The sequence below is a fragment of the Mastigoproctus giganteus genome, chromosome 11 (genome assembly GCF_048544385.1).
Source record: "Mastigoproctus giganteus isolate SK-2022 chromosome 11, ASM4854438v1, whole genome shotgun sequence".
Taxonomy (NCBI): Eukaryota; Metazoa; Arthropoda; class Arachnida; order Uropygi; family Thelyphonidae; genus Mastigoproctus; species Mastigoproctus giganteus.
Window position 1 is genome coordinate 63,347,134 of NC_143585.1, and position 21,977 is coordinate 63,369,110.

Here is a 21,977-nt window from a genome sequence, read left to right on the forward strand (position 1 = left end):
CGTTGATCACACGGAAGGTTTCTAGGTAGTTTAAGAGTTGGCTGTTAATTGATTTCTCTATTACTTTAGAAAGAGTAAAAGTAATTGCAATGGGACGAAAATTGGATTGGAGGGATTTGTCACCCTTTTTAGGAACTGGCTGGATATGAGCATTTCCAAGCAGAAGGAAAAACACCTTTGGAATAAGAAAGTAAAAAAAAAAAAAGGCGGCAAAGAATAGGAATAAGTTCAGGAGCACAGGTTTTGAGAACAAGTGGAGAAATACCATCGGGACCTGGAGCTTTCTTAACATCAAGATTCGTAAAATCCTTCTGACATCCTTTTGACGGAAGACCACAGGAGGCATTGAATGGAGCGTGTTGGGAATGGTGGGAGGTGTTTTACCAAGATCATTAATACATGAGTTGGAAGAAAAATGGGATCCTAGCAGGTCAGCTTTATCCTTGGCTGAAGTGACAACAGAACCATCTGGTTTGGACAGAGGTGGGAGCAGAGATGGGCAAAAGTTGCAGCCAATAGCTTTGGCAAGATACTAGAATGCCCGGCTACCGTTAGGGCAAGAAGCAAGTTTTCTACTCTTAGCCTGTTCAAACTCTAGTTTGGACTGATTAATAACTGCTTTACAATTGTTGCGAGCTTTGGTGTAGGCAGAAAATGAAACTAAATATTAGAAACAAGCCAATTATGATATGCAACGTTCTTCTCTTGAACAGCCTTAGAACATTTATTGGAAAACCAAGGTTTAGAAAAAGGACGAGATTTTAAAGTGGAGTGAAGGATATAAGGATTCCATTCCTGCAAGAATAATTTCATTGACACGATCTGAGCAAACATTGACATCAGAAGTTTTGAAACAGTAATCCGACCAAGGAAAAGAAGAAAAGAAATCTCGCAGGTCATCCCGTTTTGCATTCTTGTAATGCCAAACAACACGTGGTTGGGAATAGCCATGAGATAAAGGCTCCATTAGACAAGAGATAATCACCAAGTTATGATCTGAAGTGCCTAAAGGACCTCTCACCTCGACCGTGTACTTAGAAGGGTTGTTTGTGAGAAAAAGATCAAGCGTGTTGGCTTTTCCGGTATTCTTGTAGGTAAATGAACAAGCTGTGCAAGGTCATTGGTAATTTCTAAAGCCTCAGCATCTCGACCAGCTGGATCGGTGTGACTAGAAAACGGAAGCCAGTTGGAGTTGTGAACATTAAAATTTCCAAGGAAAATTACCTCACTGTTTTAGGAAAGTTGAAATGGAGAAAGTCAAGTTGCAAAGAGAGGAAGTCAAAGAGCTCCAAGTGATTAGTGGAGTTGGGAGAACGTTAGAGACAACAGATGAATTTGACACAATGAGGCAGAGAGATTTTAAGCCAGAGAAGATCGAAGAGCGGAGATTCCAAATTACCAAGTCTCTGACAGGGAATATCAGAATGGACATATGCACAAGTGCCACCTTTGAGGCGAAAGGAATCATACAGCGAATAATTTGGGCATCTGAGATGAGCAGTAGTTGAATCAACCGATAACTGAAATTCTGTCAGAAAAAGTACATGGCGTACACATGGTAAGAATATACCGAGATCCTTAACATAACGTGGCCTCGACAATGGCACCCGCATACACACTACTCGGACTCCCTCCAGTCACCATCTGGCAGAGTAGAGGTAGCAAGATTATACACTAGCTGATCCGGAAGCCTCCTAGAGAATTACCAAAAGGTTCGGTCCGGTATACTAACTAGCGGCTGGCCTGCAAACACCGTTTTAGAGCTGTACCCTCGAAATGTAAGGAATAATGGATCTCGCCACAATGTTCATCATAACCTCAAAAGTCATTAATCATACTGTATGATGAAAGAGATGGGGAAGGGTTAGCCGGAACCTAGCTCTAGAGACTAAACATGGGTTCCACCTCTTCAAGCCTCCAATAAGCAAAGTGGTGGTATTGCACCGGTTGATGAGAGTCATCTACCACGTAGTACTGCCTGGTAACAGAGGCGCGGCATTCCTCCATGTGGTGTGGGCACCACACCTCGACCCCTGCTTAAGTTGGTTCACATCTGGGTGGTCACCCACCATGTACTTGTGCATGGAGGTTATACCCAGGATTACTAACAGTCCCACCATCGTGAAGGTGCAAGCAGAGGATTTGGCTGTCACAGACCATCCGGACTTCGCCGAAATTGGGTCCACTTGACTTGAGTGTCACCCGAATATCAGTTCCATCAGCGTTTTAGACTCCCAGGTAGCAAGTACATCTTGTCTGGCATATCTGAGAGAATGTCTGTGACAACCTCAAGGACCATGTCCTTTAGGTTGTCACAGACTATTTATTTCTGTCACAAACAGAAATAAATATGTGAAGCAAAATAAACTGCAAAAATGATAAATAAAATATTAAAGAAAAAAATGAGATATACAAAAGGCAGAAAGTTTTAAATAAAAAAATATATATTTAAAAATTTTACTTTTTTTTTTATGAGAACTTTTCCATAAATTTATCGTAATTTAACTGTAATGATAAATCACACTCAATACTTAACGGCAAATATTGACGTTTTTTGTATTGTCAAAAGCGCATACAAAAAGAGTGCATACTATACGCCTATTAGTTGCAATTTGATTTCTTTTTTTTCCGTTGTAGTAAATTTATAACAGAACTTTGGTTTTATGAATTTTTGCTGTTTCAATACCATCGCTGTTTTTTTCTGGCTCAAATTTTTTTTTATTATTTTTTTTTTTTATCGTTTTCTACTAATATTTCTATTTCACTCGTGGTATGGAGTTTTTTCAGATATTTGGTCGTCTTTGTTATCATTGTCTTCCTTTTCCTGTGTTTCGCATTCCTTCTGTTTCCCTTGATCGTTTTCTTCCTGTGTTCTAATTTCACTTTTGATATGCCTTTTTAAATACGATAAATATTTGTATTGACGATTTATTGTAAACTCTACTGACTTTGGTTGTCGTGCCGGAGTATAAACAGAAAATTAATTTATTTATTTTTACAGTAATTCTGTCATCTGTATGTTCTTCGAGTTGTTTGAATGCTTCCTTTTCCTCATTTATGATATTAGATTTTGATGTGGGTAAATTGAACATGTCTTTTTTACCGTGACAGTTTTGGCTAGTTTTATCAAGAACATTTTTAAAAAAAAGATGCATTGTATTTTTTGTTATTGATTTCATAATAAATTAATTTTTCCTTAATAGACACCAAAAACTTAATTTCCATTTTATTTAAAATTAAATTAAAAACGGCACCCTGTCTGCCTTTGTTATGACTTTCGTAGCCATACTTTATTTTTTGGATAACGAAATCATTCATAGTCACTTCGGATAATCTTGTATGTCACATTTGACAAAAGTATTAACGATTGCCATATCTAACTGCTATTGGTGTGATGTAAATGGGATCGGTATCGTCAGGCGCCCCTTTAAAATTTTCTTCATATGTGTATGTAAGTTTCACATTTTCAGGTGCCCCTTGAACTTGGGCGCCCGGGTGCAATCTGAGGCGGATTTAACGGCGGGCGCACCGGGCGCGCGCCCTGGGGCCCCGACTTCTGAAGGGCCCAACTCCAACAAATTAGTTAAACATATTAGTTCAACTATAATAATATGTTCAACTATTAGTTCAAAACTCGTGCAGATGTGGGAAACCACCGGTGGCGCCTGAACCTAAATACTACTAACTATTAGTTCAAAACTTTGTGATTATGTTATTATTAATTATATTATACATATATTATATTCAAATTTTATTGGAAATAAAACATTAATAGTACATAATATTTTTTATTTATTTACAAAAATGATTAACATGTATTTTTATTTTCCCTGTCTCTCTTTTTCTTAAGGGGGCCCAATATTTTCTTCTGCGCCCGGGGCCTCAGTCGACCTTAATGCGCTCCTGGGTGCAATGCACCCAATTGTTCTTCTACTGCCTTAATACTGCAGTACGTGAACACGCCACGATGTTAACTATTGCGTAAAACTTGCGCCGGTCATGCTACTATTCTTCCATATTTAATTCTGTTAGGTTACATCGCTTCTGCATTTTTATTGTCACAAACGATATTTATGACTGGCTAAGATATCAACTGTCGGCCTTTATACAAAGCCGTAAAGGAAATTTCGCTTTCTTAAGCAGAAGAAGTGGTGTTCCTAATAAATTGCTAAGTATACATTTATAATATGTGTCTAAGTTTAAAGGATGTTTTTATTATTTCCCGATTGTCATAACCTGAAGGAGCACATAAATTTGAAATGCTACAGATTAAAAGAGAAAGCGTAATGTTTATTGAATAGGAAGAAACTATGGCTGTCCAAAAGACAGTAGTTGACAATTCGCAGCACTGAGTAAATATTTTTTCATGTGTTTCAACTTCCGACCGTATCTCAAGGGATGGCCAGAGTCGTAATTCACTGCACGCATTTACATCTCTCCACCTGTATAAACACGAAGAATCTCATGCAAGAAGCAGGATAAGTAATGCCAGATAGAGAAAACATTCTCAGAATCTCTTACTAGGAAGTTCAGCCGCGCCAAGCTAGACAAAGTGGACGCAGTGAATTCAAGAAACAAGTGTTACTACAAATTATTGAAAGAAGTTTAACAACCAACGTTTTCGAGAGACTGAGAAATAATAATATCTGTACTAGTGAAAGCACTAGTATAGACATTAGTACTTCCGATGGGTACCTTTAACCTAGGGTGACCAGACTTTCCGTTTTTAACATAATCGTCTCGTTTTTGAGTGAAGTGTCCGTTGTCTCAAGCTCTCGTGGGAAGCACAGTCGGCATAAACACTGCCCTCCCCACACCAAATTGGAAAAGACCCGAGTTCGAATCCCGTCAAGGGTGCTAGGAAGTTTTATGGGTGTTTTCCACACGTGGCTGAAAGTCGGTCTGAGACGAGGGTAGTATGGTTTTTTTTTTTTGTTTTTTTTCTCGCAGCAAATCGACCATAGAACACGCAATTTACTGGCATATTACGTACGGCGCAATATGGCCTAAAGTTGCTAATGCACATAAAACCCTCAACAAACATGAAACGGAATGCCACGTTGTACATTATTATATTTACATTATTACACACGCATTTTCTAAATGCAACTTATTTTTGTTTTCATTAGATGTTGGCCAAGTTGACTGCACAACAGGAAACACAGTCAACTCTTTAAATTCCGTCACCCTCGGGGATTTAGAGATGCCGGATTTAGAGTCTTACCTAGTGGTTGAGCAGATTTGGAGACACATTTTAATAAATATTAAGCTCAAACAATTGAACTTATTTATACCGTATTTGTAAAACATTTATGATTGTCTTGTCATTTCATCTGTTTTGCTTAGCAGAATTTAAACAGCATGGTTTCATGCTGTTTAAATCTTGTATGCTGCTTAATACAATGGTCTCAATTCCTACAGCAGAAAAACTTGTCTTTGTAACAAGTTTCCTTGATATTGCACTACTTTAAACAGATAGCTTTAGCTATATCGCAACTTTGAAAACTGTTTTCTCGTACCGCATGGCAGCTCACATCGAACAACTTTTTTGTTGCTGTTTTACCTGCGTGTTGTCTCTAAAGACCACCTGCTGTCTAATGAGAGACCAGTTTATTCTTGAAAAAGACTGTCACAACAATCTGTAAATATCCTTTTTGAGAGCTATCTGTTTTAAAGTAGTACGTTGCAAAAGTAAGTTTATTCTACTGGAGAAGGCCATTAAAAAATAAATTATGTTAACGGCGCCCAAGCATATCTTATATCTGTAGAAGTGTGTTCACTGGTCGAATTGTATGTTTTGCAGGCTGAAAAACCCGGAATAATTCATGAGGGGACTGTACTCCCTCCCCTGAGATCGACAAAATACAACCTTAAATAGGACTTTAGGAATTCCTCCAGTCGCTGATGGGAATCGAATCCCTCCAAAAAAAAAAAAAAAAAAAACCAAACTATTATATTTAGGCCACCCGAATAATTAAATTCATCTGCAGTGCTGTGTCTTATGTCTGTTAATTGCGTGTGTTCTATGGTCGATTTGTCTGTTTGCTGGACGAAAAACTCCAGTTTTCTGGGTAAAAAACCCTTCTATCTACGCCTGAGACTGACTAACTCAGCCACGGAGTGAAAAAAAGCCCATTAAAGTTCCTCGCGTCATCCGAACCCGGGCCTTTTCCACCCGGTGTGGGGAGGACGGTATTAATACCACTGTACTACCGCGCAGACGAATCGAATCGCTCCAAATAATTAACAGGTGGTGATGAAACCACTATACTGTCACAGAGGACAATTAAGACCATTGCGTTGTCCATACAGTTTAAATCCCGCTGCCACCCCACCGTCAAAAAAAAAAAAAAAAAAAACAGATTAAAGGACAAGAAAGTCCTGCAAGCATCTTACAAAGAAAGAAATGTCACTCTTTTTTCATGGGTTATTTAAGACAAATTCGATCGTTGATATGAGTGCCAGATTGCTTTCTTGATATTTCTGGACTGTAAAATACCAGATTTTACAGACTTTACCGTACTTGTTGCCATTGTTGGGATTGAAACACTTGATCACTGAATTATGACCACTTACCTAATACTGTATTGGACCACCGTTTGCACAGATAACAGCCGCTATTCGCCCAGGCATCGACTCCACTAAATGTGTGAAGAAATCCATTGGGATCTGCAGCCATGCTGCCTACAAGGCTTTCCAGTATCGGAACAGATGATGGTTGTATGTCCATATGCCTCACTTCCCATCCAAAACATCCCACAGGTGTTCAATTAGATTCAGGTCAGGCGATGGAGGCCAATCAAGATGGGTGATATCTTCACTGTGTTTCATGGACCGCTCGAGCACACTAAAGTGTAAAGCGTGTTAGTTGTCTGATGGCACCAGAGGTTCCCCCATCTCCGCATTGTATTCTTTGTACGAGTGACACAGAACTCTGTGAAGGCCAGAGATTTAAAGGTGTATGGGGAGTGGAATGTTGTGTAGTGTTATGTTCTGTTGTTTCTCTGACCATTTAGCCGTTGGACCCCACTGCACTGTTGCCGACACTTTGCCACAAGGAGGCAGGTCAGGACCCAGTAGATTATTTAAGTACTCTGGCAGGCCCTGCAACCTAATTTCCAAGGATTTCCGTGGCGTGCAAGGCCCATATGCACTGAGTGATCACTGAATTATGACCACCCCTGTGAAAATTGAATACGACCCATTGACCACGTGAGGTACGAGAGTGCGAAGTTAGTCAACCTACGTAGCATAGATAAGGTGTCAGTGGTTCAGTAGGTAGTAAAATTCCGATCGTGATGGGTAAAAGGAAGGATTTATAGGACTTAGATAAAGGACAGATTGTGGGTGCTAGACAAACTGGTGCCTCGATTTCCCAAACGGCTGAACTGGTGGGGTGTTCGAGAGCTGCCGTAGTTAAAGTGTACCAGGACTGGCGTCAGAATGGTCAAACAATGACCCAACGGCAAAACTGCAAAGGTCAGCAAAAGGTTGATGTTAGAGGTGAGCGCCGGGTCCGACGACTCGTACTCGAACAGGCGCAGCACTGTTGAAGAGTTGACTACCCAAAACAACATGGGCTAACCCGGAACAATATCTAGCATGACCATGCATCGCACGCTCGAACGTATGGGATATACCAGCAGACAATCCCTATGGCATCCCCTCCTAATCAAGGTTCATCGGCGTAAAAGACTGGCCTGGTGCAAAGAGCATGCAAGTTGAACATTATAAGACTGGAAGAAGGTGTGCTGGTCAGATGAGTCACGTTATTTACTCCACACCGTGGATGGTCGTATAGGGATTTGGCGTCAACAACATGAGAGGCTCTTCATCCATCATGCATGGTATCAAAAGTGCAGGCCGGTGGAGGCAGTTGTGTGATCTGGGGCATGTTTCACTGGCAGGAACTTGGACCCCTGGTGCATGTGAAAAAATGTATAAGTGGTCTCCACTATCATCAACTGCTTGCTGACTGTGTACACCCCGCTACGTTACACTTTTTCCTGAATGGCAATGGTGACTTTCAAGATGACAATGCGCCGAGCCACTGGGCACTTGTGCAGGAACGGTTTGAGGAACACAGTTCTGACTTCCAGCATATCGATTGGCCTCCGAATTCCTCCGATATCAATCCCATAGAGCACTTGTGGGAGCTATGGAAAGGCATATTAGGCATCTGGATGTTCCAGTCACCTCCATACTTGCATTACTGACCGCATTACATACAGCTTGGTTGACCATACCTCCCGAACGCTTTCGGCATCTTGTTGAATCAATGCCAATTTGGATAGCTGCTGTACTCAGGGCAAAAGGAGGACCTACGAAGTATTAGGTAATTGGTCATAATTCAGTGTGTATACAGGGTGTCTCAAAAATATTGGTACAAACGTTTAGGGGAGGTAGGTAACATCTAAAGGAATGTGAATCGCATAGGACCCCATAACTGGAAACGTCACCGTAAGTCGGTAGACGGCGCTGTTCATCAGTTCGCGAGAGGGAAAATTCCTGGTTTACTCATTCAAGCAGTAGTCGCCACACGAAGAGCATGCATCGATATACGAACTGTGAGCTGGCAGACATGCACCTAGTGTATGGATTAGCAGAGGGCAATGGACGAGCTGCTCAACGAATTTATGGAGAACGCTTCCCAGACAGACATGTATCGGACCACCATTTGCTTGCGCATGTGCATCAAAATTTGTTCGATTATGGGTCATTTAGAGGTAACAGGAGTAGTGCGGGAAGACCACATTCGACACGAACTCCCGCCATGGAAGAAAGTGTGTTGAATGCCATCGAGAATAATCCTACTACCAGCACACATGCAGTTGCCTCTGCCTTAGGAGTGTCTCATTGCAGTGTACAGCGTTTCTGGCATGACGATTCCTTATACCCCTTTCATCTCCAAAGGGTTCAGTTACTGCTCCCCCAAGATCATCCTGCACGTGTGGCTTTTGCACAGTGGTTTCTCCCAGAAAGTGTTCAAGATTTGAATTTTCCAGCCTATGTTTTGTTCACGGATGAGGCGTATTTCACTCGGGAAGGTTTATCTAATCAGCACAATGGTCATGTGTGCGCCCCCCCATGTGGCACAACATCGCTTCGCAATAAATCTGTGGGCAGGTATGGTCGGTGACTGCTTAGTCGGCCAATACCTGTTACCATATCGCATGAACTCCGCTAAATATCGGATCTTTCTTGAACAAGTTCTACCAGGGTTACTTGACGATGTTCCAGCAGATGTGAGACGCAACATTTGGTTTCAACATGACGGGGCGCCTGCCCATTATGGAAGGTGTCTCCGTGACCATTCGTGAACAGGCGTTTTGGGCATCAATGGATTGGCCGTGGTGGACCCATTGCCTGGCCCCATGCTCACCTGATTTCTTTCTGTGGTGGGCCCTCAAATCTATCGTGTATGAATCGCCTGTGGAGACTGAAATGGATCTCGTGGCGAGACTCGTCTGCGCTGCTGCTACTGTCAAAGAAACTCCAGGTGTGTTCAACCGTGTCTGCCAATCCATTCTGCGTCGGTGTCACGCATGCATTGCATCTCATGGTGGAACCTTCGAGCATCTGTTGTAACATCATGAAATGCATCCATCTCAAACTCCATTGTTAATATTATGTCAAATAAATGTTTGCCACTAATTACTGTCTTGTGTCATTTCTGCTTCTTGTGCGCCTCTGCTACTACTTTCCTGTGACATTTCCGGTTATGGGTTCCTATGCGATTCACATTCCTTTAGATGTTACCTACCTCCCTTAAACGTTTGTACCAATATTTTTGAGACACCCTGTATATATTTTTTTCACTCATTCATCTTTTTTCTCACACACCAGGGGGTGAAATGGTGTGTAATGTAAATTTAAATACTAATGCATAATAATTAAGCTAAATAAGAATGAATATAAAAGATTAAAACTAGGGTTAGTGTGTACTTACTGTAACATTTATGGTGTGTTTTTCTCACACACACTCCCTCATTCATTCTTCTGGTATTCATTTCATTTGTTCAACTCTTGCTTTCTGCAGTGCACTGTCTGGGTAGCTCAACTTACTGTTATTCTTCAGTTGTGGTGCAGGCCTAGCTGCAAGTTTTTGCAGGCCAGGGGAGAATACAGTGCTAGTGTTTGTGTTGTTAGTATATATAAAGTAATGTAAGTTATTATTAACTTTGTATTCTTTCGGTCAATTACATTTGCTCTTCCACTCATTCCCATTCACCATAATATTCATCCACTCTCTCGTTCCGTCGTGCTGGGTCACTCTTTCTTTCTTTTACCAAAACTGATATTTATTCCCTTTTACTATAATTCCTAATTCATTCTTTCACTCAAGTGTCCAGCCTATTCATTGTGTCTTTCATTCTCATTCTACATTGCATCCCCTTGCTACTAGCTTACTGATATTTTTCAGCTAATTTGTTTCCCTGGCTGCCTGCACCCCCCCCCCCCCATGTGGTTACTTATTTGGTGTGGGCCCCAGGTTCCTATCCTGTGTAGGAACCTGTGGGCCCCAGGTTCCTACACAGGATAGCCTTGGGGGGGGGGGGGGGTTATCCAGGTCAATCCGGTTTTGTCATATCGGGTTTCTGTAAGGGCGCAGAATACTGCTATCCTGGCAGTTTTTAAGTCGTCGTCTGGTCGTGGTGGGAGACATAGGCAATTTTAACTATTGATTATTGTTTAATTCTGCGCTTTCACCACTCGAGCACAGTGTGGGCCTGATGATACAGTGCATTATTGTCTTGGAAGATTCTGTTACTATCCAGGATCTTCCAAGGGAAAAAATGCAACACGACCACAGTGCACACATGGTCTCCCTAAGAGCTGTTGGTAGACCTCACCTGTGAAACGTTGGTCCATATGCATCAAGGGTCCTAGTTCTTGCCAGCAAAATATGTCCCATATTTAGCAACCATTTCCACTTGCCTAGATAGCAATCACCATGCATGATGGGTCCATATGCATCAAGGGTCCTAGTTCTTTCCACCAAAATATGCCCCATATTTTGCAACCATTACCACTTGCCTAGATAGCGATCACCATGCACGATGAGTTCATAGGCTGCCGTTGCTTGAGCCACACATGAAGGCATCTATCAGTATGTTACACCAGGTATTTGGACTTATCCAATCAGCACACTCATTTCCAGTTCTCCAGTGTCCAACCTGCATGTTGATACCACAGCATTCGCTGTCAGCGATGATCAGCAGTGAGGAAAGGGTGTCTTTTTGGGTTGTCTGCTGTGAGACCCGATACATCTGAGTGTGTGGCACATTGTAATTTGGGAGATTGTTCTTGCATTTCCCATATTGTATTGTAATATCAACTGTTGCACAGTGATGTGCTGTTGAATCCCTACAATGTGCTGCACCCTTCTTTCACAGTGAACATCCTTGCATAATCCTTTTCAGTTCTGTTGGTGGGAGGTAGTTAGATCAGTTCAACGGCATCCTTCATACACCTTAACTACAGTGAGCCTTGAGCAACTGACACAACGTGCCATTTCTGATATGGAAGCACCCAACACATGAGATCTCATAATCATGCCCTTTTGAAACTCCGTGACACCTTTTCTTATCCCATAACTTAGTCTCCACGTGATCTTTAACAGCCATACCAAACTAGCTGTCGGGCCTCCTGACTCTGTGGTGGGGGTGAGGCTGTGATGGCAGACCTGCCAATATGGTAGTTTCCCCACTGCATCTCTGCTATGCATATTTATCACTTTGACTCGCAACCAGATGAAAATTGTCACCGCTTTAGCATACGAAGCTGTTCAGCTTTTTATACTCAAGCTGTGGCAAAGTCCATTATGGATGAGTTGGTCATAATTCAGTGATCACTGAACGTATAATCTTTTATATCGGTAACTTTCACCTTTGTATGTTAGATGTATTATATAAATAGAGGGTTTCAAGTTAAAAGTATTTAAAGAACACAATCATACTATAATTAAATTTATTGATACGTTTACATCTGGCCAGTAGGCACACAAGTTTGTAATGCATAATAGCAATTTTACCAAAAACAGTCATCTGTGAGGGGTGGAGCAAGAAGAGACAAGTGCTGGCAGAAAAGTTCAGTTTGTGCAGAAAAAAAAACTATAAATTATAGTCTCTCTCTCCCCCTGCTAGATTTCTGATTAGTCACCACATGATCTTTAACAGCCATACCAAACTAGATGTCGGGCCTCCTGATTCTTCCGGTGGTGAGGACTATGATGGCAGACCTGCCAGTATGGTAGTTTTCCCACTGCATCTCTGCCATTCATATTTTCTGAGAGGTTTCATTATTGTTAAATAACATTTATTAATGGGTTATTAACTCGCTCATGTTATAAAATAATTATTGCGATTTGTCTTTGGAGCAGTAGTAAGAATTTTCATGGCTCAGATGAAATTTCTACCTGCATCACATTTATGGAAATAAAAAAAAACTGTGTTTATAACAGTGCATATACAGTATTTGTTTTTTAATTTTTAGGCTTCTTGTTTGGTTAAATGCAATTCTGCTATTTCTAAATATATATTTCTATTAAATTTTGCATTACAAATGTAGTGTAGTATTTTAGCTAGGACTCATTTATGGCAGCTGTAGCCCTGAGCCCTAGCTACAGTAGGGCCCCACAAAATTTGGTTAGGTCTGGTAGTGCTTAAATGGGCCCTGATTTTATATTATGGATTTAACAGACTTTTCTGGGCTACTCTGACAACCTAACCATTATTTATAAAATTTTTCTATGGTGAAAATGCATTCAGAACAATAAATTTAACAAACAAGCTTTTGAGAGAGAACCCATTTATAATTTGTACTGCATAAAATGCAATAAATTGTGATATCCAAGACACAGGTCTAATTTATGATCCAAGTGAAAATAAAATTAGTTCAAGGATAAAAGTATTTTCCCCGTTACTTTGAACAGAATAAGAAACTGAAGTAAGCATAGGAACAGTAGCAAGTACACAAGTTGATTTGGGGATATGTGGCTCCTAATAAGATTTAACTACTTTTAGGAGTATAAAACAAGCTTCCACAAACATTACAATTATTACACCATTAACCTCACTATGGTAAATTAATAATAATAATAATAAAAAAATAATAATCATTTCAGCACAATAGCTGATCCTGTTTCTCACTCCCACACTTCTAGAACAGCCTTGCAGTCCTCTAGGTAATTGCCCTGTTTCACTACGGATCTGTGATAGATGCTATACATTTCTAAAATAACTTACATGGACTTGGCATTGAACTGTATTGTGTCTATTATAACATAACTTCACACCACATGACATAATACACTGCCTACTAATAATTGTCCTCTGTGACAGTATAGTGGTTTTCCCACTTGTCACTCATTTGGATGGGTATGGGTTTGAATCCCATCAGTGACCAGAGGAATTTCTAAAGACTTCTTCAATCAAGGATGTTCGTTGATTTCAGGCAGAGGAGTATGGTTCCCTCTGGGTTATTCCAGGTTTTCAGCCTGCATAACATGAAATTGACCCAAGAACACACACTTACACAGACATAATACATAATGGTGCAGTATGGTCTAAGTCACTGATGCACCTAAAAACAAACAAAAATATGAATACAGTACATGTATATTAACGAATGTACCTAATTGCATATGTCCATCTTTAGCATGATCAACAACAGCAATAATCATGCATGGTATGACTTCAACTAGATGTGCACAGGTGCCTCTGGTAATGGTATTCCAATCTTATTCAACTTTTAAATCCATCAGATTTGTTGGTTGCTAAGGCCTAATGAGACATTGTTTCAGATTATCCTCAATGGAAATCATATCTAACAAGTACATGGTTTATGGCAGATTTTGCATATCACTTGAATGTTCTGTATACCATTCCTGTGGAAGTCACTCCCTGTAGGCTGTGGTATTGTATTAGAGGGTGGATATATATATATATAATGGTTTATACAAACTTCCAAGCCACAAACCCTCCAGAATAACAAGAGGATCTATGATGGCAAACCACAAAAACATTCCCACACAGAAATGTCCAAAGCAGCCTGAACAGTGGGCATGCATCTGTTAGTGATAAAAATTGTGAACCATGGTTACCCTGACCATATGACTTGTTTGTCAGCCATCTTCTGTCTCGAGAGAAGCTTGCAAGTTGCCATTCAGCTACATAGCTCCATTGTTCTTAGTTCCCTGAATAATGTGCTGGAAACTGGATTCCTGCCTGGCATCTGGTGTTGGCAGTTTTGGTGATTGTCAGCATTGCCTTTTGATTTTTGCACACATAGCAGGCCAAATATCTATAGTCCCAGTTGTGGAGTATTTTGTTCTGACCAGCCTCTTTTCATTGAATTTTTCCCCATACTGGTCACTCATTGAAGAGCCTAAACAATGTATGTACTGATAACTTAGGTGAACTCCACTCCAGCTCATAATGATATTCCCACTGCACGAGTGCCTATGATCATGCTTTTAGTGAGTTTGCTGATGTTGGCTGTTTTTCCTACGCTACTGTTATACTTTTTACAACTCCATCAACTCTGTTATGCTACATGATCCAGCATGCCACAGGCTATTTTTTTTTACATATGATTGAGGTGTACATATATAAGCATGCCAGGTTCTTTAATAAATTGATATGACAGTATATTTGAAGTTTCCATTTTTAATCAACAGAATTTGCTATTGGTTTCTTGAAAGAGCTGATTATTATTGATTTTCAAAATGAATGAATTCCATTAAATTTATGTGTGTGCATTTTTTAATTGGTATATGATTACTTCATGCAATTCATCTTGTTATTTTTTCTATAATATCCCTTTATTTGTAGCTCACACTGGATACTACAAAGTTAGAAATGAAAAATCTACAAACGTCTTGGTCGTACCCACGAGACAGTAGCTTCAGACAAGTATATCAAGTATGTACATGTGAAAATGGATTATTATTTGTGGCCAATAGTGAGGGTCATTGCCAAATAAAAGCAAATCTCTGTAAGGCCCTCACCCCAAGACCAGAAGAACGAGCCAGCATAAGCAGTTGGGAAAGCAGCAGTATCTGAAGAATAATCAGTGGATATTTTGAATTTGTTGTAGAAAATTAGATACATTGTTAAATATGCTAAATATTTCACACACACAAGGAAATTTTATATCTACATAGATAACTTTTTATCGGCAGTTATGGAAGACATTATCACTGTATTGTAAAGAGTCCTAATATTAAACAAAGAAGATACATTTTCACCTGCACCTTTTAAAATGAAGGAGTGTGAATTTCACATTATTCCAACTTACTGAATTGCCTATTGAAAAGAACATATTTTACCTTGGCCGATAAGCTAGATACTAGCCAAGGTAAAACATTATTTTCTTTGTATTTTAATGATACTCATATAAGAGGAACAGAAGCCCATTAAAACTGCATAAAATGCAACTTAATCAGGGGTATTGAGAAGTGGCGGGAAAAGGTAGGCAAGTCAGCTGACCCAGATGTGGACATTATATGAAACCAGATTCCAAGGATAAAACTGAATTGGAGGGGAAAAGTATACCCAGTGAGATTCTGGGGCTAGTGCTGGCTCTCAATGCTCAGAGTTTAATAATGCCTATAAATAATTATATTTTTAACTACACTGTCTTGCTTTTTGAAAGCTCCTCTTTTGGTGTTTAGCATACTTATCTTTTAAATGGGTACTATAAGGACTGTTTTATTATATGGAACAACCCACTTACCCTAATTATCATGCTTCAGTGTAGGCCAATATTTAACAGAAATTCAGGATTTTAATATAAATTTCCAGTGTGTTATTAATTTTGCAGTATTATATTGTACATTATTGTGAGTACACCATAAAGTGCACTCCCAATAATGCAAAATGCAGTTGTAATTTTTTTATCGTTGTTTGTCTGAATAATTACTTGCCATTAGATTGCTTGTTCTTTGATTTATTTTTAGACCTGCCTTTGGGACTAGCTTCAAGTTTAATGAATGCTGAGCTAATACATGCTAATGAAATGCTGTTACATAACCAAGAGTGGCAATATTGTTTCCATTGTCTCAAGTGGTTCTTTGATGTGTAATTGTTTGATGTGTACAAGGGTATATTCAGGAGATGAGTGGAGTTAGACACCCCCCCACACTTACCCAAAATTATTCTGTAAGCACATTCTGCTTTTATGTGCTAAACAGAACAATTTTTTTATGCTGTTATACCTGCCTACTCACAATACTGGTGAGTAGGATCTGGCAAAGACAAGCATAGACCAGTGGATCTGGCTCCATGCCAGATCCACTGGTCTATGCTTGTTAATAAGAGATTTTACAGGGATGGTATACACTTAATAGAAGGGGTGCAAGAATACTTGCTGATGCTCACTAGCATAGCTACCCTTTTTCGGGCCCAGAGGCAAAGAACATATTTGGACCCCTACTTAATTAATGAAAATTGCAAAAACAGGAGACAGCCAAAGATGCCGGGGCCCCCTAATGTAGGAGGCAATTGCCTTGCCTGCCTACATGGTGGCTACGCCACTGCTGATGCTGCTATCAAGCAGTGTCCTGAAGAGGATACTCAGACTACCAGATTAATACTTTCACTGCTCCATGAACACAAATAAGGATTCAGTTAATCTACTTGGAGGGAAACCATCCTATTTTTAGAACTTTTTCTTCCAATTTGGCAGAAGAAAAACCTGATAATTTTGTCAAGCAATCTTCACTGGAGGCTGATTAAGTCAGTCCTAGTGAGAAAAAAGCCCAAAAATGTTTCTGCCCTTTCCAATCCAGATTGACTCAATCCCCTCAAAACGGTTGTAGCAAAAAGCCAGCAGTAAAAGTGTTAACAGCAGCCACAGGCAGAGGTGTAAGTGATTCTGCACTTCTACTGGGATGTTCAGCAGCCTGGTAAGCAAGATGGAGATTTAAAGGACTACTGGGGGAGGGGTCATCATGGAACAAGCAACTAAATGGACTGTGTTAGAGGTTACTAAAAGTAAAAGCAGTTACATATGTATACTAATGATGGGAGCATAGTAAATAAATTTGATGAGGTACTGGTTAAGTCATCATATGTGGACATTCTACGGAATATATCAGAGATGAGGTGTTACTCAGACATACGGAGTGCAGAATTTTAATATGGGCCATACAATGTGTACAGAAAGGACAGACAAGACAAGAGGGGAAAGGAGTTATGCTCTTAGAAGTATATAAGATCTAAGGCAATGTGCCCAGACGACATGGCTGGCCAATGCAATGTTGAGTCAGTTTGACGTGACATAAGCAGGGAAAAACAAAAATGAGAGCAGGAGTGTTATAGGCTTAACAACTGTGATGAGTATAACGATCAACTGTACAGACAAATGGAGCAGGCCAGTAAATCATATTGTCTTATAATGGCAGGTGGGGGGTTAATTTTCTAGATGTTGATTGTGGGTTGGTCATTCACACAATAGCACACAAGGCTTTTATGGTTTTATTGGATGACTGTTTTCTACAACAGCATGTTTGAGAGGCAGTGAGAGAATGCAGTACTTGATCTGATTATCAGCAGCAGCTCTTCATGCATTAAGAATCTGCAGATAAAAGAACCAATAAGTGATAGTGATCACAGTGTACTGATATGGGTGAACTTAAATATGTAACTACTGCCAAGGGCAAAGGGAAGAACTTTTGCTTTCACAAAAGTGACTGCAGTGCTCCGGACAGTTTTTATAATCTATTCAGTGGGCCCAACTGATAGTGTTATCAACAGTGAATTCTAAATGGGAAGCATTCGGGGCTGTAATTATAGAAACTACCAAGCTTTTTTTTTTTTACCAACTAAGAAATACTGATCAAGGCTTAGACCTAAATGGATTCAGATGAACTGATGAGATGCATGGCAAAGAAGAAAATTGCATGAGATGCATTTAAATTATCTACTATAGAGAAGCCTATAATAGATACAAGCTAGTCTGCAATCAAGTCAGTGGTTAGGCAAGCTAAGGCAAATTATGAGAAGTATCTGGCAAAGAATGCAAATAAAAGTAGCAAAGACTTCTTTGCTTATGTGAAAATAATAGAGAGAAGGGAATGAATCAGGTTGGTCCACTAGATATGAATGGTTTAAGTATTCATGATCCTGTTCAGGTTTTCTGACAAACTAAATAGATATTTTATGTCTACATTTACAGATGAGGAATATTTTAGGGATAGGAATGTCAGAAGTATATCAAATTCTAACAGGCAGCTAAATGATTTTGTGATAACTGAAAGGAAGTGAATGGGATCTATCTGGTTATATTAAGGGAAGCAGCAAAAGAGGAACAAACTTTTAGACATAATTATGAGAGCATCCTTGGATTTAGGGGAGATCCCTATGGTCTGGAGCTGTGTAACTATATCTCCAATCCACAAAAGTGGATCAAAGGGTGACGTGAGCAATTACAGACCTGTTAGCTTGACTTCTTTTCCAGGGAAGATTGTAGAATCACTGATTAAAGAAGGAATACAGGGTATCATCTAGACAGGAATGCAGTCACAGCTTGAATTTGGTAAGGATTGATCTTGTCTGATCAATCTGAGTGGATACTATAATGCTGTAACAAAGGAACTGGATGCAAAAAATAATTTTCCCCATCATACACAGATTGCAGGAAAGCTTTTGATAACGTTCCACATAAAAGACTGCTGTACAAATTAGAGCAATGGAGCATTAGGGGAAAATTACTGCTATGGATATAGGGATGGTTGAGTGGGAGAGGACGAGTGTTTATCAATGGAAACCACCGTTCTTGAGTTCCCCAGGGTTCAGTGCTCTGCCCAGTTGTTTTCAGTATTTATTAATGATATTGATGAAGGCATAATGCTTAATGTCTAAGTTTGCAGATATGAATGTTGGCAGGGAAATTAATGATAGTAATTAGGATATGCTACTGCAAAAAATTAAAAAAATTAAGACAGATGGGCTGAGAAGTGGCAATTGACAAATGCAAGGTACTGCTGCATTAATCCCTGAATAACATATCAACTGTATGGTACTGCACTTAGAGTAGTGGAGAATGAAAAGTACCTGGAAGTAATTGTGCAGTGGGATATGAAATTCTCTAAGCAGTTCAGATAGGCAGTTAGGACAGCTCGTGGGGTTTTGTCAGTGATATACAGGAATTTTTCCAGTAGATATAAGGTGATTATCCTGTTATGTGAAGCAATGGTTAGGACATATCTTGAGTACTGCATACAAATCTGGAAGCCTCATATGCAAAATGACGTTGATCTATTGGAACAGGTGCAGAGAAAAGCAACAAGATCATTGAGGAGAACAAAAAAGTGCAAGAAAGGGTTTGGGCCTGCAAATTGCAGGATTTGGAGGCTAGGTACCTGTGAGAAGATATGATTGAGGTGTTTAAAGCTTTGAATGCATTGAGTAAGCTCAATGCTGGTGGCATCTGCGTCTTGGTCACATAATACAAATGAGGGTCATAAATTGAAATTGAGGAAGGATGGTTATAGAATAGAAAAAAAAAAACAGATGGAAGGTTGCCTTCCATCTGGTTTTTTTTTTTTTTTTCTTCTGGGCTAATACCATTATAAGCTTGCTTTCTTGTATCATTTGCCAGTACTAATGCAAAAACATACCTAGGGGCTCACATCTGGTGAGTATGGGCTTGGCATACCCAGGGTCCTGAGATGGATATCATCGTTCTTCTCATTCTTTGCGATTCCCTTCTATTTCTGACTCTCTCTCTCTCTCTCTCAAGGGTAACTATAGGGTAACTCCTCGAGGTGGGCAGGAGCAGCAGTGCAATACACACGCTTCTTGATTAGACCAGGGTTTGGGCCCGTGACCACCAAATATAGAGGATGCGGAAAGGTCAGGGAATGACCACCGCACATTCCCGGAGCAATATGGCCTTAGTTGCTAATGCTCCTAAAAACCAAATAACAAACAAACAAATCCTCAATTTTTTTTTTTTTTTTTTGGCTGGTGCAGCAAAAGCCTCAGGCTTCCTTGCACCATATTGGCTAATAATAATAATAATAATAAATACTTATTTATACAGCACACAAATTTTCTCACTGAAATTTGATTTGTTGAAAAAAAGTTACACAGGGTTTTGTATAAGTCACTGGCTATACATGAACCATAGTTATAATCTGCAACATATGAAATATGATTTAAATATGGTCATGTGCCCTGGGTAAGTGACAGTAATCTGTCCACAAAAGGATTAAAATTTTTAAGACTGGTCAGATATTTTTTAACTTTAAATTCCAATGTAACTATTTTCTTCCTGGACTTGAACACTGCTAGAAAATAAAAGTAGCATTTATGTCAAAACATACTGAAGTTCACCGATCAGTGTAAGTCAAGTGGGGGGGGACTATTTATTTTTAACACATATCTATTCTCAACAGTATAAAAACCACATGGTACCTTCAATGGTTCTTGACAGTATATTTAAAAATGAATCTATTGGACTCCTTTATGCAGCAGTGGACAAAAGTTGTCCTTTGGTTATATCAAATTTGCAAGCTTACTCTTTGGAAATAAATCAAACTGAAATTATGCATGGATCAAGTAACACAGATGATGCAGACAAACACATGCACAGCATTCTTATTTGCAAATACAGGTGGTTTTAAACAGAAAGCAGTCTGAATGTGCACTACTACCAACAACCTCTGAGCAGTACTTCATGATCCTGTACACAGAATCCACAAGATTCTGTGTATAGGATCATGTACACAGAATCTTTCATTACAGTAAAGTGAATTGACAGGATGCAAACAGGCCAATCACAGGTGACCTAGAAAAGTTCTGAATCACAACCCAAATGTGATATCAAGATTGTTAAGATAAGTAACCAGAACTGTATTTTGAAGAGATACAGTTCAACCGAAGGTCATAAAACTAACAGTGCCCATTATCTGGTTGTAACAGCCAAGACGAAACACAGGAAGACAATAGCCACTGCAAACTGTATCCTGTAAGTACAGGAGGGGGGGAATAATCCTTATACAAGATGGCCCATGATTTCTGATTTGTAAGAGGCTGGAGAAATATATGATGAATTCAAGGTTACTGCACACTGATTGTCTATGAGTGTCCACTTCATTGCATGTACCTTTTAAAATGAATGGATCAATTAAGGTGTAGATACATGAACTAATTTTATAAATAAAACTGAAAGAAATTTATGACTGCTTAAAGATCTAAATTATCTGCTAACACTTGAAAAACCTAGCATTAATATATCAATTTAAGAACCCCCTGATCCATGACCCCCCAACATCATTGCAGAGAAGGGTCATTTAAATTGGTTGTGAAATTGTTAACTGGGCCTTGAGAGCAGCAGTCCTTTTGAGTTATCAAATGCTTTTTTGGAAGAGTGAGCTTCATTATGAGTGTTTCCTGCCGGACATTTTCAGGCATGCATGAGCTAGCCTGCATATTTCAGAAATGGCATACTTTACCCTGTTTACACATTGTTGCACCATAAAAGTGTACTTCCATATTAAATTTTATTGGCTTGTATTATTTTTCACTCACATGTACCGACTCACACATGTATAGTTGGCTATCATCTAATCTCGGAATTGGCACAAAATCTGAAATGAACTATTGTATTCTGAAAATTTTAAACAATGTTAGAAAAACACACACACATATCACCCTACCATGGAATATTGTTCCCACATTGAGGTGGTGTCCCCCCTAGAAAACTCTCTCAGGCTTCTAGACCCCCCATTCAAAAGAGGGCAGTCAGGTTAATTAATTACCTCTCTTAAAAAGTCTCTCCACCCTGTCTCATAGACATTCTGTTTCTGCTGCATGCCTTTTCTATGTTTCAATGAGTACTGTTCTTTTGAATTGGCTTCTATAATTCTCCCCCCCCTTCCAAACCAATCTGAACATGCAATGCAACCAGTCAGCATGCATTTATTGTCCAACTCCAAACTCACAGAACTAACCTTTCTTCTTCAGTTA

At 39.5% G+C, this 21,977-nt stretch overlaps 1 protein-coding gene across 1 annotated transcript in view; it reads left to right on the forward strand.

Annotated features, from left to right (window-relative positions):
• Positions 1–15,138, forward strand: part of LOC150078062 (zeta-sarcoglycan-like) — a 44,286-nt gene extending 29,148 nt beyond the window's left edge. Inside the window, exon 8 of the mRNA XM_090384898.1 lies at positions 14,835–15,138. Coding sequence (XP_090241024.1) covers positions 14,835–15,065 — 231 coding nt within the window. The 3' untranslated portion in view covers positions 15,066–15,138. The remainder of the gene's footprint in view (positions 1–14,834) is intronic.
• The last annotated feature ends 6,839 nt before the right edge of the window (positions 15,139–21,977 follow it).